The 18415-nt window shown below is 33.8% G+C and overlaps 1 protein-coding gene and 1 long non-coding RNA gene across 8 annotated transcripts in view; one reads left to right on the forward strand and one right to left on the reverse strand.

The window, feature by feature from the left end:
- The window catches only part of LOC114074740, an 11971-nt gene extending 10420 nt beyond the window's left edge, over positions 1–1551 (forward strand). The window contains exon 3 of the long non-coding RNA XR_003575050.1: positions 1050–1551. This is a non-coding gene — a long non-coding RNA (uncharacterized LOC114074740). The remainder of the gene's footprint in view (positions 1–1049) is intronic.
- Positions 1552–10270: 8719 nt separating this feature from the next.
- On the reverse strand, positions 10271–16698 carry LOC107008382 (peroxidase 40). Of its 7 annotated transcripts, none has more exons than XM_027915901.1 (6): positions 16556–16698; positions 13396–13744; positions 12666–13066; positions 11605–12582; positions 11326–11517; positions 10271–10927 (listed from the first exon to the last, which is right to left on the reverse strand). In XM_027915901.1, the coding sequence occupies exons 4-6, from the start codon at positions 11992–11994 to the stop codon at positions 10355–10357; spliced, it is 1155 nt and encodes a 384-aa protein (XP_027771702.1). In that variant the 5' UTR covers positions 11995–12582; positions 12666–13066; positions 13396–13744; positions 16556–16698; the 3' UTR covers positions 10271–10354. The 7 variants fall into 7 exon arrangements, with proteins under 7 accessions (XP_027771702.1, XP_027771722.1, XP_015062883.1 ...); XM_027915921.1 differs by having other exon boundaries at positions 12666–12727; positions 12843–13744; XM_015207397.2 differs by having other exon boundaries at positions 11605–11953; positions 12450–12582; positions 12666–13744.
- Between the last annotated feature and the right edge of the window lie 1717 nt (positions 16699–18415).

The following is an 18415-nucleotide window of genomic DNA, read 5'->3' on the forward strand; positions in this document are numbered from 1 at the left end:
CACATCATGCATGCACACAATTAAGCATATAGGAGACTTTACAATACTACCCAATGCATATCATTCGCTATTAAGAGTTTACTATGAAATAGCATAAACCATAACCTACCTCCACCAAAGAATTCGTGATCACGCAAGCTACTCCTCAAAATCTTCGCTTTCCTTTTCGTTATCTCTTCTCTCGCTCGTTTCTCCCTCTCTCTCTGTTCGTTCTATTTTTCTTATTCAAACCCTTTTTCTTTTACCCTAATTGTCATATAATTAAGTATAAAAGATGATAAAAATAACCCACTATTTATTTCAAGGTTATCTCCTTTAACCCCCAAGTAATTGAATTATTAACATTAACCCACTAACTTTATAATTATAAGCGTGAATAGTCCAAAACGCCCCTTTAAAAACTTTTAACAGAAATCCGACCCAGTCAGGGTTACGCAGTATGTGACGGTCCATCACGACTGTCACGGTCCGTCACGACTGTCACGGTCCGTACTGCATGTCCGTCACAAAGTTCAGAGAGTCAATTCTGTGGAAAGATTTGTAGGTCCGTCGTGCCAACGATGGTCCGTCCTGCCACTCTGTCGTGAAGTTCAGAGAGTCGATCTCAGTACCCAAATTTTCAGAATCTAAGTGTTTTGGAACGAGACCCCCTCGACGGTCTGTCTTGCCCATGACGGTCCGTCGTGGGATCCGTAGACCCTGACAGTTATTACCAGAATAAACTCTACTGCTCAAAACGACTACACAGGTCGTTACATGGTGTTAGTTTAATTTCTTGCATAATCTATTGTCCTACCTGCAAAAATGGCAAGTTCAAAAAGTGTTATGTCTAACCCGCTAAGTTGCTTCAAGATGTGTGTTCCCTGACAAGGGTTTAACAGAGCTAAGTGGAACAATTTGAGTCTTTGTTAATAGTACAAATCAAATTTTATTTGTTATAGCGTTTCATTGAAGATGGACCTTTATCTACAAGTCAAAAAATTCTTATTTGTTGTTTTGTGAGGCAAAACAAGTTGTTGATGATCTATGATATATTTAAATTATTTTAGCTTGTCCTGACCTGCAAAAGTTTCACACCTTTTGGCACTATTTCTAGTACTCCTTGAGTTAATGTTGTATTAACTTTTTTTATGGGAAGGTAGAGAATCCTATTAATAAGTATCAAGAAGGTAGTCAAGAAAGTACATCAGAAAGGGGAACATCCTTCTAAATATTGGAGGAGCACAAAAGAACTAATAGCTATAGAAAATCAGATACAGGAGCTTTCCTATACCATATGTACATATTTTTTAGCACAAAAAAATTTGACCAGTTGAATACCAATTGTCCTCTCCATCCAAGTGAACCAGAAAAAGCAAGAATGGATAGCAATCCAGTAATGCCTATTATCCTTTGATTTAGATTGTTTGTACCAGCTGCATTTGGAAGTTGTATGCATGTTAATGAAGTTTATTAAAAAGGTACGTCACATGATTTCAAATGAAATGTCCTCTTTAAATTCATGTTTTGCATAGTTGTCATACTTAGTGATTCTTGTACTAATACAATTCTTCTTCATCTTTTTATACAAAGTGTAGGTGGTGATGGTTAGAGGATGTCTCCTAAGTGAAGAGCTTGGATAGATCTCCCAAGTTAAAGTAAAGGAGCCCTTATGATTCAAGGGTTGCCTATGTCAAGATGTTCTTTAAGTTGATGTAATAGTTTAGACTTATATTTTATGTTGTCAAGGGTTGTGTCCCTATTTTATTTTATTGAGTTGTGTCTTAAGATAGCAAAGAGACTTAGAGTCTAATTATGTATTATGATATTTTATATATATATTAAGTTATATTCTAGGATATAATGTGCTATGAAAAGTTTTTAATTTTCCGTTATTTTTACGATTATGCAATAAAAGATGTCTAAGGTCTTATCTTAGACCTTCGAGAGGTCGACGACGCCGTGTGGCAATCTAAGAGTACCCTACGTCTAGGTGGTACTTTGGGTCGTAACAATAATAAATCCATAGTTAACATTTCATATTTAGAGTCCATTTCATCAATACATCACAAGACCTTATTCATAACCCTATTCCAAGTCTATTAGTGCAATGTGTATGTGAAGCCCCATAACCCAACGTAAACCAAGTAAACTAACCAAGACACCATAAGCATTGTTTTTTTACCTCATACATCATCATAACAAGTGTAGTCAACAGCATGCATAACAATTTAGACCAACATCATGTATATCAAGTGAAACCAACATCATGTAAGAGCAACATCATGCATTTCATTCATAACATATGTACATAAAGAACCCACCCTAGAATTACCCTAAATGTCCATTTGTGCAATGTATAGGTAAAGTCACATACCTTTACCTACACTAACACCTCTTAGTAATCCTAGTTAGTGTTAATCTTCTTACTTTGATTCATTCGGTTTAACTTTTGGAAAACTTCCCCATAACAGACATAGACCAGTGAGCTAACATGGAATCTGGTATCAACCCCTCACACCGAAAGGAGGGTGTTCTACTTTCCAAGGTAAGGCATATACATTCATATAGCATCTAGGTGGATCCACTAGCTAAGGTTCCTATAGGGTCACATACCCTCTTTATGTTATATACCATTTTAGTTTCTACCTCATGAGAGAACATAGTGTGAACCTCCCTTCCTTTGTGAAGGAACACCTCTCAATGTCAAGTTCACTCGGTGCTAAGCTAAATTCCCTTTTTCAAGTATTCGTAAGTCTTTCTTAACATTAATTCATAACATATGTCTTAGGAGTTTAACCACTCATATAACATGTTCATAGATTATAGGTTTTAGGATGAAAAAGTCCTTTCATCACAAACAAACATAAAGTGAGAACATTATATCATAACATAGTCATAAGCTATACATAGGAATCACCTTCAACCCCATATAATAGTACACCTATCATAATCTCACAACCATCATATTCATAGCATGATCATACATTCATAACTTAATCATTCATACTTCAATCAACCAACATTACCAAAAATAAGCCAACAATACTACACAATATGTTTATGACCTTGAAGGTCGTACCAATGGCCTCCAAGAAACCCTTTCAATAATTTATCCCAAATCAATTGTTTTACCCATATAATCGATTATCATCATCATATAATAGTCAATTAAGCAAGATCATACTCAATTACATCACCTCTAATCATAACTCAACATAATCCAAGAGTTAGGTTTAGGAGAAGAGTGACATTCATGGCTTCCTAAAGAATTAGATCAAAACCCAAAAAATACATAATATAAGGCAGTCCATGAAGTAGTAACACAATTAACACCAATATAACAGTTGATATATTCATTTGCTTCAACCAATTCACCAACCAAATCCAAGATTTATGAAATTGTGAAAGAACATGGGTCCAAGGGAATTTTCAAGTGAACAACAACGGTCACACATCATTATACACGTAAACAACCCTAAGTAATCATAATTTATCATAATTGGTCCACAATTTTGGCAAAAAGTTGAAGGGGAGCGTAATACACTTGTTGATGATATGGCAAATAACAAATTAAATGATTGCATATGTTATTTAAGTTAAGAATTATTTTAAAACTAATTAGTAAATAAAAAATAGTACTCTAAAAGGCATTTAAGCCCACCCCCACCCAACCTCGGTGGTAGTTCTCTTTCCACTATACCCAATATTTTTTATTAATGTACTTTTAAAATTGTTTCAAATCTTTTTTTTTCTTTCTATTTTGTGTTGTTTTGAGAGAAAAATAGAGGATGATGAAGGAGGGATAGAAAGAAAGAAAAAAATATAATATGAGTGTTGGTATCCATTTTTTCTGGTGAAAAAGGTGAAAATATACATAATATCTTTTGTTCTTTTTAAAAAATTATTCTTTTCTTTTACTATTTTTCATATTTATTCTTTTTCTTTCTTTTTAGTGTTGCTTTGTGAGAAGAAAAGAGGGAGAGGAAGAAAGATAGAGAGAATAAATATGAAATATGGGTGTTGGTATTCATTTTTCCAGCAAAAAAGGTGGAGGAAGGTGATGGTAGATTTAGAAAAATAATACAATAAAGAAAAAATGACTTAAAAATAAATTTAAATAAAAAATCTGACCTCCAATGAAAGAGTCAAAGCTTGAAAAAATGGTCGGAGGTGGTTAGGGGTGTGCAAAATTTAACTGAACCGAAAAAACTGTTATTAGATTAACAGTTTTTAATGGTCTTATAAAAAATATTATCGAGTTATCGATTCGGTGTTGGTTGTTAATATTGTGTTATTGGGTAAACTGATAACCCATCAAGACCAGTAATTTACTATATTTACTTGTACATAAATATTATATATTAATCTCAATACCTTACTTGTTACTATTTTTATCCTTTGGTCTTCAATTAATACTTCAAAGTGACTTTTAGTTCACAAATTCACATTATACAAAACGTCAAAATCTAAATCAAGAAGCATATTTCTTTTAGTTTCTCTTTGTTTTAAGCTTGTATAATTTTTTCATTACATTATTGTGTTGTCCTGTATCATATATTTATTTTATAAGTATTTCTTATTGGTTAAATCAGAACTCGAACCGTAAAGGACTAAAATTGATAAAACAAAAACTGATAAAAAAACCTCTTATTTGAATATTGGTTTAACGTATTTAGAACTGAAAACCGATAAACCGAATAGATAACACATAAACTTAACAGAATTAACCAATGCACATCCCTAGAGGTGGCAGCTTGGAAAATAGAGAAGAAAATAAAATTAAAAGTTCCTAAATTAAGTGTTTCACGCGCTATTATTGAGTGTATCACACTAACTTTGATATGTTAACAAAAAGTGTCAAAACGACATAGCGGGGCCCTACATGAGGTGTCTAAAATGAACAGTGTCCCGTTTAGGTGTCTAAGTGAAACTTTGTGCCACTATTAGGGGGTCACCAATGGGTTTGATTGTTAATTATACTCTAGTTCATACTAAGTGTTACATAAGTGTGATACAAACAACTAGATTTTGGGTCGAATTCAACAATTACTCTAATACTTACTCTAAGTGAATTGTTCAGAGTTGATACACCCCTTAAGAAAAATATTAAAGTATGTAAATTAAAGCTCAATTTTTATCATTCTCAAACTATTCATGTAAGAATATAATTTGGTTAAAGATCTCACTAAATGAATGGTAAATATGAAGAAAAAAAGTGAACTTTAAACATTTCACTTATTTTAAATTGTGAATGTTTTTCAATAATTGACTTAATATGGACTAGATGGAGAAATAACAATGAATGACGGGTAATCCTGCCTGATTTTGGGTCGTGGTTGGAGCACCTTAGCGCAAAGAAGGTCTAGCGGTTTGGACGCACGACGGGCTCTAGTCGTGACAAAAAAGAGAGTTAGAAAGAGAGGAATTAACTGAAGGGAATATCAAGAGTTTCAAAAGGCAAGGTTTCCAAAGTGATGTCATTTAATTTGGTACGCTTTTTATTTCCCAATGAATTTGCAACAAACTTACGGTTTAAGATAAGAGATTTATATTAGCGTAGAAGTTGAACTAACAAAAAATGACTTTGTCCGAATAAAACAAAAAAAATGGTTGTGATATCTCGAAAGATTTCACTACCATCAAAGGTTATGGTGAAGGTTGTAAGTACTCTTTCATCCTTTACACATGTCTCAAATTTGAGCTCTTCGTATGGAGTCACATTATAGTAGATAACACTTTATCTCCAAAGTGAGACTTTCTGACATAGTTTTATACTAGTTTGGCCCCAAAATGGATACTAGAGGATGGAATACCACAAAAAAAAAACTTCATTAGAGCACACTATACAATTATTTAAGCATTTCTCAGTTGTTTCTGCAAAATACTTTAAGTATTCCCATAAAATATGTGCCACCATAGGTTGTCTTATATTGACATTAGCTAGTGGATCCACTTAAGCTAGAAGTTTATGGTTCTTACCTTGGCAAGTAAGGACATCTCTTTTCGCTGAGGAATAGACAATGATTTCCATGTTATAACTCACATGGTCTATGTTGGTTGATGGAAACTTCTAACAATAATGAACTAAGGTTACTTCTAGAAGTATCTCAAACGTGTTTTAAAGATATTTAGCTTGCATTGACCACGATTATGACTTATGTTTTCAAACATGTTATTTTATGATTTATCTTGGTCATCGCATTTCATATAAAGTTCTTTTAGCATGATTTCATGAATCTTATTTGTTACTATCATATTCGGTACATTCTATGTACTAACACATACACTTGCCACTAATGTAGGGTCCATCCCTCTGACCTCCCTACTCATGGATAGTTGATACTATGTAGATTTTGACAATTAGTGAGCCCTCATGTTCCAAGGACCGGGACTCTTTCTGCTCTATGACTTTTCATTTCAGATGTTGTATGTGATGTAGGGGTTACGTCCCAATCATTCTTTTTATGTATTAGATGGCTTGAGACTTATGTTAGACTTATATTACTTTTGTCGAACTCTTTATAATTCAAAATTTTCTTTTTAAATATTTGAATTCTATATCTTGTATGATGTATGCTAAGTGTCTTGTGTAGGGCCTATCGAGGTCCTATACGTTGTGTTACGACTAGGGTTTACTTAGGGTCGTGAAAAATTTGGTATTCAGAACACAAGGCTTACAAAGGTCCTAGGAAGTCTTTAAGACACGTTGAGTAGAGTCTTGAGTGTGAAGAGTGTCACATTTATGAATAAGAAGCTATAAGATGATTAGGAAGCTCCACTTCTTTCATTACTCTAAAGTCGTGCGATAAAGTGTATCTTTGTATGTCCTTCTCATAATCCCTATCCGATTCTTTTCAGGATATGGCCCCTCGAAGAGCTTACATTAGGAGGAACGTGAATGAGAATGTTGAACAAGAAGCTCTTAAGTTCGGGTCGACCCTTTGGCTGAGAAAATGACTAATGTAGAGTTTAGGGCTGCTTCTCAAGTATTGGTGATAAGAATTCCAATTGGGGTGAAACCAATTGAAATCAAATGCAGAATTAAACAGCACAAAAGTAAGATAGATGGGAAATAAGAGATGACAAGGGAAGAAAGAAAGACTAATGGAATAAACAACCGACCAAGGAAGAAGAGAAACTTGAATTCGAAAAAGAAACAACTCAAATTGAAAACCACAAATGAGAAATTTCAAGTGCAAAAGTCTTAAATCAACAATCGGAATCCACTCATCACTAATCTACACTAAACTAAACTAAAGGGTTTCCACCCTTAAACTATACTCTTGAAAGAGTTTCTTCATTCAACATTTAAAATCATTATAGTAGAAGTCTTACAAAATGACAAGATTACTATTTACACTAATAAAATAAACAAAACAATGTAACATCTCATACTTCGAAAAGCCAACTAGAGATTTGTACAAGTCAAACTTTTAATTTGTAGGTCAACTTCAAATGGCCATATCTTTCAGGACATAAAGATTTCGGTAGACCGAAACATATCAAAAAATGTCTTTAAATTCTCTTTCTAACGCCGCTGAGTTTGTTGAATTCCGAGCTTGGATGAAGGAGTTATGCTCGTCTGAGTGCAACCTCACTAGTTAAGGCTTTCCATCCGTTTAAATAAAAGGGTGTTTTGGTCTTTTCCTTACCCCACTAGGATTAAAACGGTTTTCTCACCAAATAAGGGTCTAATATAATTTAGACCATTATTACCACGTTCTTAAACAATTAAGATTGAGAGAAGGGTTTCAAGAGGAGAGAAGGAAGAAGATTTAACATGTTCATTCAAGAACTTGAGGATTTCACCAAGAACAAGTATTATACGAGTTAAGTAATCTTCTAGTGTTGGGTTTGTTATACCTCATGCGAACCATGTAATTTCATACATATAAATTCATTATAGAAGTTGATTGATTGAGTTTCTTGAGAAATATTTGAGTTTCAACCTCATTCTTTAACAATGGAGGTTTTGAGTTCTTGAGGTGAGGGTCTTGCAAATGAGTGTTTTTATTAATGGATTTTGGGTGGGATTTTGTTGATTTTGTGTTGGGTTTATGAATCAAAATAAATTTGTAGGAAATCGTTCGATTATAGATAAGTTAGACCTTGAAATTGAGCAAGAAAATTCATCAAATTTCTCGACAGGGGCATGGGGCGGCGCGCCACCATAGCGTCAGTACTATTGTTCATTAGTTTAGTGTTGCGGCCCGCCACTCAGTGTGCCCCAAATATTTCCCAATAATTTTGGGTTTGTATTCCGGCACCACTCATTGTGCCCCAAACATTGTTCAGTAGTTTTGGGGCTGGGACCCCGCACCATTTAGTGAGTCAGGGTCGCCAGGCCCCTTACTTCCGTCCTTCTTTTTGTGTTTGTTCGCTTACATCATACCAGAGTTCTATTCTTGATAATCACTCTTAAAATCTTCATAATTTACCTTTCAAATTAAAGTAAAGTTAAGAGAAAAGTTCAAGAGGTCTTTTCGAGTCAAATATGAGAGCTTTTTTGTAATCAACTATAGTTTTGAACTAAGTCTTAATTAAATGAGTATGGAAATGAAGAGAGTTGAGTTTCATGTTTCAAAATAAGTATAAGGGGGCCAAGTATTGCCATTTATGCAATAATTTTACATTTAAAGGAGAGAAACACTGATTCCTAAACTAGTTTACAAGTTCAAAGGAGATTCAGAGTATTACCTCTTTTAAGAGGATCTTTTGAGTAATAAACTCAATTTGAGAAAGAGTTATGTTTTAAACATTTAAGCATGAGCTATTTGTATTATTCTAAAAAGTATTGATCACCGATATGGGGATTAGTTCAGACAACTCAAAATCCTCATAAATCATGTATGCCAACATGGGTAAAGGATCATTGTTTTTTAGATGATTCCTTATTGCTTTTAAGCATATCTTAGTGGATCCAGTTAGTTGAGGTGTTCTACACCCCCGCAATGTATAGGACAGTTCTGGCAGCATGGGTGAAATGTTGTATCATCATTTATCTCATAGGTGATGGTTGTCGGTTAGAGAATCTCTCAAATATGAGGGGTTTACTATTGTTTTCTTATACATACTGAGTTGATATCTATTGTTTTAAAAGTTTTATATATTGCATCTCTTATTGTTGCTCACATATTGAGTTGAGTTGAGGTGGTATTCCTTCCAGCCTTGTCAGTTTAGTTATCTATTGCTTTCAGTTTTCTCCTTACATGCTCGTACATTCAATGTACTGATGTCATTCGACTTGCATCTTTTTTTTATGATGTAGATATAGGTGTTCTGGGTAATCGACAGATGCTCTGTTGATACCATTTGCATTTCCATCAGCTTTGGTGAGCCTCCATGCTTTCCGGAAGGTTCCACATTACCACTCAAAAATTCAGAAGACCAATTTTTATGTTATAGATTTTGTTGGAAAGATCTCAAACGCTATAAAATTCCTAAGGTTTCTTGCAAGAACTAGGCAGATCCAAAAATGAAACCTTGCAATAAAAAACCGTGATTACTCAAAAACCTTATTTTCATGCATTGCATACAAAACATGTCTACAACCGAAACACAAGCATGTCTCTGATACCAATGCAATATTGAATCATAACTACTAGTATAGGAGACCTATGAGTTTCTCTATAGCTAAATTGAATCTGCCTCAATCACGATAAGTCACCAATAGTCAAAATCTTCACGAAATGAAATGATTACTCTTTTTCCACGACCTAAGTATCCTAAATGATGCTGAGTGTTTTCTCTCTTGTATAGCTAACCCTAGCCTTCATATATATTATGTTGGAAACAACAGTCCTTTTTCCAAACAATCAAAATGATGTATTTATACATTAAGGACTAGGATTTATTAGGAGAACAACTATTGAACTAATGAATTAATTAGCATCCTTTATCATACCTGACCCAATTGCTATTTCCAGCAATCTTTTATTTCAGTTTCCTTTTCATATTTTAGAATATGCCCCTTCAATTAGTTCGGTAATAAGATTGATTGAGATAATTTAGTTAAACTCTAATTTGGGTTGGGGCAATGTTCCTCCTCGATCTACAAATATGACATAAGATTAAAGAGAACACTACTGAGCATACGCAAATACGGTCATTTAGTTATTTTCGCCTCCAGAATGTAAAACTATATATATCACATTTAAGTTATGTTTTGATTAGTGAAGTGTTGATATACTTATTTAACAAGTTTATAAGTGACATTGGAGCTATTATATAGTCCTCCAACATTAACTTATCTTAAATATAAATCAAATAAACAAATCAAAATCTAGTGTTTAAAGAGAAGAAATCAACACAAATAGCACATATAGAATGATATCAATAGTAATAGCAACGTTACAAATTGGGCTATCAAACTTTAATTAATAACCCTACAATTAACACGGATTTCGCCATTTGTTCCAGTTGGTGGTGGTAAGCTTCCCATTTTGAGCATGGAGTTTTTGAAATCCTCAAGAAACAAAGATGGATCGTCTACATAATTCTGCACAATTTCTCTAGTGTTATCGTCATCTCCAGTTGCTAGGACTTGGTCAGAAACAAGCAAACCTTTTCCTGATAGAAGATTAACGTAGTAGTGATTATCGAACGTTGATGGAGTCATGTCATCAAGATTTGCTAGTGTAGTGTTATTGTTAGCTGAGCACAGTTGTTGCAGTGACTGCAAGAAATCCAAGTTCATTTCTGAATTTCTGACGCCCGCGTTATTGTTGTTGTTTAGCCTGGAGCTAAATGTAGCACATCTAGCCTTTCCAATTGTATGTGCACCTGATAGAGTGACCATGTCTTGAAGAGACAGACCAAGATTTTGAAAGTTGGTAACAAGGGTGGCTACATTTGAGTTTGGTCCTGGGATGTTATTTGCTGCTGTTTTGCTTGCTGTTAAGCTATCCTTTCTCCCCATTTGCACTTGCCATCCCAAGCCTCCTGACTGCAATGCATGCATAAATCGAAAATTCCAAACATTATTTTAAGGGAAAAAGCTCAAATATGTCATCGAACTTTGAGAAAAGACTCATTTATCTCATCTGCCAAAAGTTTGGTTTATCTGTCATTTCCGTTTGAGAAAATGTCATTATTTGTTAACTGAAAAAAGTTCCGATTTGCAAAACCATTTTTACTCTTAATCAATTATGATTTGATCACGTCGTTAGTTAAATTATTTTTTAAGAATGTCATTTAATTAATTACTAAAGGCATGGATGAATCTTTTCTCAAACGGAAATGTGAGCCGAACTTTTAACTTGAGATTTTTCTCAAAGTTCGATGGCATATTTGAGTATTTTCTCTTATTTTAATTCAAAGTCATTTTAAAGCAAGAGGATATACCAGGACAACAGAATCTCTAGCAGCAATAGCAAGAATATCAGCACAAGATACAGTCTGGGGACAAGCATATTCTAGGTCAGCCTTGATGTTATCAATCACTTCAAAACCCCTTAATGAGTTCAAGTTTGGTCCAGCTGTTTTCTCTCCGCTGAAATTAGAGGTATCGTCCAGGAGTACTGATGCGTCACATCCCTGAAATATATTCAACATAAATATTAAACATGGAAAATATTTATTTCCACACAAAAGAAAAGACAGAAGAAATAATATGTGACTTGCATTAACGAAACAGTCATGGAAATGAAGACGAAGCAAAGAAGCAGCCATTCTGGGGTCTTGGGACACTGCACTTTCCACCCATGAAAAGATTATAGCTTCAGCTTCTGGGCAGCTGTTTAGGTACAAACCAAAACTTAACGCGATGGTCACACCATCAATGCATGTTTTCTCCAACTTATTTGAAACAACATTTCCACTTGCAAATGTTACTGAAAACTTGATCAGTAGCATAATGCACAAAGAAGCTAAGTAGAAGGAAGCCATTAAATTTCTACAGTAACACAATGAGAAAGTTGTGTTTTTTGATGTTAATACTGAAAGTTGAGGCCTTAAATAGAGGAATTGCTCACTGCAAACAGAAAAAGGGAAGAGCAGTTGAGAAGAAGACATAGTCCAAGGCTAATGAGTCAAATTGGAAAATGAACATTACATGAGAGGTCCCATGGTGTATAACAATCCACCTAATACCAACTGCTCTCAGATCTTGCAACATGTGATTACTGAACAAAATGATTTGCTATTCATTACTTCTTGTTTATGTAACTTATCGGAATTACAACTTTGGAGGTAATATTACAAAAATGAACACCAACGAAGGAGAGGTCCAACAGTTAAATCATTGATGTACTATGAATTGAAACCTATGTGTTATGTAGGGAAGTCCTTTGAAGCAGTATGTAATTTGAAACAAAATCTCAGCTAACAGAGCATCTTTTCATAACTATAACTAGTTGATAATACATACACATTCTCAAGGACAAAACACATGGTCGATTAAGACACTAGTATCATTTCAGGCTTAAAGTGCTTCCAAATTGACAAAATTGGGATAGTACATCTCATACTCATAGATCCTCCATTGTTCTGGCAAACACAAATTGTTTTGTTCCCATAGTGGTGAACAGCATCAGACCAAAAGTTCTAGCAGTTTTGAATCCCCATGGCAATCATTCTGTGAGCCTTCACACTAATTCCATTCTATACATAACCAAAAAGAAAGAATAAGATACAAATTTCATGTATTTTGTTACCAATATTAGTCGATAGATTTGATTACAAACCTTGCTCCTCTTGAGGAGAATTCCAGCTTCCGCGATGAAGCTAGCTAGGAACCTCACGTTCTCTATTACAAATATGTTTAAATGTATAAAGCAGATAACTCTGTTAGGCCAAACTTACAAGGTAATAAGAATCAATCCAGCACTTGGGGATGTGATATTCAGTACCAATAAACTGACCAGCAAGAGAAACTTTTTTGAAAATTTGACCAGCAGAGAAACTTGATGCTAGTATATTACATAACCAATACATGTGCTGGAGGGTGTCTCCATAATTTTTGAAGACGTACATGGTCAAAGTGATGCAGAACCAAGACTACCAATCCTGAAACCAGCTTTGTGCAGAATTTCCTCTGTTGTAATTTCAATTATCCCTATGAAAGGGCTTGCGAACTCCTGGTTTTCTAAGATCAAGATCCCGCAGATAAAAATGAAAAGATTAGAGGTGGACATGGAAGAACCATAGAGAATAGGTTGAGTTACGGCAACAAATTAATGCCATCCATAATTTTGCTCTTGCCACAGAGAATGAAGATTGAAACAAGGTGTACTAGGAAATAAGCACTTCGACCATACAATTTTAACACAGCCTATACATTTGAAAGTTTGACGGAAGCTGTTGAAACGCCAATGGGTGCAAGATATACAAAAACCAATGAGACGTATCCTCATACGGAAAAATGACACTCGTGATGCTAAAAGCATGTCTGAAATGCTACCTCATTTCTCATACCTTGATTTAACAAGTGTTCCTTGGCCAAAAGGTCATATCTGCTCAGTAAGCATAATGATCTTTCTCTACTTCATCAAGATCAAACTCAAAATATCTGGCTTCTTCCTTCAACTTACCATCCATCCCATCTGATAAAGTATCAAAACTCTCATCCAGAACATCCAGTAAACTAGATCTTTGCCAGAACTGAACGTGGATCCCAACCCAGATGTATCATAAGCCTTTTCTACCCTATCAAGCTTTCTGGAAAAGGAGTTTCAACTTGGCCTGTTCCCATACTATCACCAAAAAGCAGTCTCAAAGTCTTCAGTAGACTCAAATGAGTTGGTGCTTTGCTTATCATCAGGGGCTGTGTAGTGGCAAGGGAAGTTGAGTCCATTATCATGTGGATCAAAGAAAGAAGTTTACATACATAAAAAAGTTTATGAAGATCACTGGCGAAGAAGAACATAATTCAACAATAAAAAGTATCAAACTAAAGATAGAGCGTACGAAAGATATCATTCGTAATGTCAGTTTGGATTATCCAATATGAAAGGCATACAATTTACAACGGAACAGTGTGGCCAGTCTATCTCGTTTGTCGATTTCTTGTTATCTTGTTACTTCAGCATTTAAAGTTCGTATCATTAGCTTCTGGGATACTCCTCAAGCTAACAACTTAATAGTGAATTGGGAAGTATGTATCTAACACCTAGTTATCTGCACTCCTCAAATTATCAGTGATTGGACAAAAGGAGGTCACGTCGGAGAAGCATCAACCATCACATTATATGCAATCAGAACAAATAAATTGTCCTATAACTCTGTAGACTACAAGCACATACAATTATATAAAGTAAGAACTTATATATAGAAGTTAACAAAAGAAATTCTACTAGTAAAAGCATAACTCAAGTATATAATCATAATTGTACTTGACGAGGTTTCACCCTTTGAAATATTTTTTATAATAGACTCACCAGGTTAACTTTGAGATGTGGAAGCTGTTTTTAGTACTTCGAAAATATCTCTCTATTTTTTCCACTGAAACTTCAGTTTGAATTGTAAAATATTGTAATCAGAAGAATAATCACACAACACAATATCATAAACCGAAAAAAACGGTAGGTGATAAACTAAACCCATTTCGAATATGATCTAGAATTCTAGACACAAGAAAATGGGGCTAAAAGTAATTATTGGACCTTTCGAACTTCATTCGTTTATTCATGTTGATGCTCGGCCTAAAATGCAGATATTTATTTATTATTTGCGTTAATATTTTAGCATCTCTAATCGTCGTTTGAGTATTAACTATAGTCTATTGTGTTTAGTATTGTATTTTTACTTTGTCGGAACATTAGAGATGGAATTTACAGCAAAATTGGGTGAAAATGTTAAAATTACAAAAGTATCAAAGAAGATTCATGATGAAAGCAAAATAAGACAACACAAAATGGCTTAATGATTGAAACAAAGAAAATATTGCAAAGGTAACAAGTGTAAATTGAAATGAATTGAAGCAAGCAGCTTTAAAAAGTGCACTATGAGTTGTCTACGTGGAATCACAATTATTGCTCCCAGTTTGAAACCTTCATCCGGGCGCCACCAATGTGAGGCGGCACCCGCCTAGAAGTGGTTCTGTACTACAAATTACCAAGCAAGCGCATCACCAGCAGACGCACACCCACGACGCCCAAAAATTTTCCTAATCCTATTCCTATTTTGATGTAGATTTGGATTTGGTTTTTAAAAGCCAGATTCATTTGTACTCTATAACTATATCCTAAATAGTACATTCTAAACACAATTTTTAAACAACTTTTGACCTTCGGAGAGCTAAGAGTCGCCATGGAGGCCAGAATTTATTGGGTTTCAATTATACGTCTTTCACTATGGTGGACCGCCATCATTAGCACCTTTTGGGCAATAGCTACTATTGGGATCCATTTCGAGATCAATTTGACAATAGAACTCTTTTCGCAATGATTTTATTTATGTCATTTCTCTTGACGTGATACAAAAGACAACCATCAAAAACCAGAGTCTCTTGATCTCTTCTCTTAAAATAAAAGAACATTGTGCGGGCAAGCTGATCAAAATCAAAGCTAGGAGGAAATGTTTATTTACGGTTGTTGTAGTACCAACTTTTCATTTCCAGATTGATCTTTCAATAAGTTTTCTTCTCCCTACTATTAGTCATTGTGTAATTTATTGCTTTTCTCCATGTCTAAATAGAAATAACTTCTCACTCTTGGATAATGGTCCTTTGAAGATTGTTATTATTGAATATTGATTTCAAGTAATTAGTTTATCATATTAATTTATTTATTTAATCATGAGCTTAGTTATTCGATTGTTTGACCGACTATTTAATGAATTGAACTTGAAAGTGGGAATTCAAGATTGCAATAAGATTAAATAGGACAAGTTCTTAATACTTAAGTCGTTTTGCTTGGTCAATTTACCAAAGTTGAAAATGCATTCGTGTTAAGGCTCACGACCATGACACATAGGTGTGGAAGTAATTCGAACAGGCAATCAAAGAATCGAAAGATTCTTATTTGTAATATTAACTGTCTTAATCAGTAAATAGATAAATTAAGTGGAAAATTAAGACACTGAATCAACTGAAAACTAGAACGTAATTGTTAGATAGCTCATAACCCTAGATCAAAATTTCATCTCATTGATAACATAAAAAAAAAAGTTTTCCCTGTTAGAGTTCATTTATGTTTTCCTTATTTCAAGTTAGTTTATAATTATAACTTTGAGTATTATTTCATGTTTACATAATTACAATTAATTTAGTTTATTAAACCGCCTACTTGCGTGTTCATACCAGAAGAAAATACTATTTAAATCCTTATTTTTGTGTACGGATGAATCAATGATTCCTCTTTATATATTTTTAGATTCATCCAGCATATTGAACACAGCTTCAACTAGCTCCCAAAAAGCACAAAACTTACGTGTAAAATGGAAGAGTTTCAACACCAACAATTGAAAATCACCAATTTGAAAAGCTTTCTAAGTAAATCACTAGCGCATAAAAGCTACATTATGTGTAGAGTATAACCATTTAAATTCTGGTTTCAGAGTAAAAGTTTGAAGAAATTTAAGAAGAGAATAAACTATAATTTGCCGTAGACGGAGAAGAAGGGGCAAAGGGTGGTACCTCGGCAGCGGCGGACCGGATGTGGTAGAAAAGGTAGGTAGTCTCCGGGAAGAATGAATTTCTAACAGTTGGACCAAATGCTGATAAGTGTCCACACTATATTCTATAGCCCAATTAGGTTTTTCAGCTGGGCTATAACCCAAATAGGTTGTCAAAAGGCATTATTGGGAATTTTATGGTCCAAAACCTTTATTCTTTCGAAAGATTATCTAAACACTACTTATTTTAACATATTCTTTATCATTTCAAAAAATTATAAAAATTTATATTCTCTCATATACATCACTATGTGCAATGTGTTGGTAGTACATCACTTCGAGATATACAAGATATATTTGAGACATTGAGTAATGTATATACAAAATTGAGACGCGATATAACGGAACATAGAGAGAATATACGAATTTGAGACGCGGTGTATCAGAATGTATTGAGATGTATCTAAATCTAAGAGATTATTGTAATCTAGAAAAGAGTAGAGATAGAATGTAATAAGCTCTTAGAACCTGTTTGGCCATAGATAAAAATGAAATTTGGGAAAATTTTGACAAATAGTTTTGGCCGGTCCATATAATTTGTTATTATTTGATAAAAAAAATTGGCAAATAACTCAAATTCCTAGATACTAGAAAAAATTAGTATTTGGGTGAAATATCATTATTTGGAAACTTTTAAAAATTGAAATTCTATACCAAATTTTTATCTTTTACAAAAACACCTTATATAGCAGTTGTTTGCGCTGTATCACAATTTTTTTTATGTGAACACCAAACGAGTAATGGAATATTTAGTGAATATGAAAGTGATGATATGATTGTTGCCTCTTAGGGTAACAAAGTCATCTGTTTTGTTTACTTCACAATGTATGGAATGATACATGTTACACTCCAAACTATCACATTGCTCCAGTGTCATGGATACTACTTGTTATCTGTTGCAACGAAAATCGAGCTGACTTTTTGTGAAAGTCACGAATCTTGTTACGTCGACGTTTATATCTTGCTGTGTAATCCAACTTAGGAGTTTTGATAGCTTTTAAAACTTATGGGTATAAATTATTTCTTTAAAAATTAAAATATTGTTTCTCATATACTATGGTCAAACACATGGTGGAATTCACCCAAATAATATTTGTCAAAAATATTTGAGAATCTATGGCAAAACGCTAGCTTAACACTATGTGATTTGCGTAAAACTCTCTTATTCTTTAGAAAATCTATCTAATTACAGATATTCGTACAATAAATACTAATTCACTTTATACTTTGAAATAATTACATATTTGTCTCACTAACTAATAGTTTTATACCAAATTCCAAATCATATACACCACAACTCCTTCAAATTTCAAGTCAATATCTGTATTAAAGATATATACTAGACATATGTATCTCTGATTCTAAGCACATTCTAATACATATACATAGAGAGGCGAACAAGAGAGTCAGTGTGTCCCATATACATTATAGAATACAAATACATACTGAGAGAGGCAAGCAAAATATAAAAGATGTGCGCATCACATTTGAATATAATGTATTTGAAATAAATTACAAACAATTTGACTTGCATATATTCTGGATACATGTGTGAGCATGCCATCTATTTGGCAAAGTAAATATGTTACGAGAACTAATTTTGAAAATTAAGATAAAGACACATAATTAAACTCTAAACTAGTGAGATATATGTTATATGCTCTTATTCTTTACCTTTTAAGCCTAACATATATATTGGTTAAGCTGAAGAAGTTATGGAAATCATTTGTTAATTTTGTGTAAACACTTCCTACTCAAGTGATTAGAATATATAGGTGCATTCCCCATGAAATCGTCACTTTAGGATCTTTTTTAATTTATT

This window comes from Solanum pennellii, chromosome 1, assembly GCF_001406875.1.
Source record: "Solanum pennellii chromosome 1, SPENNV200".
NCBI lineage: Eukaryota > Viridiplantae > Streptophyta > Magnoliopsida > Solanales > Solanaceae > Solanum > Solanum pennellii.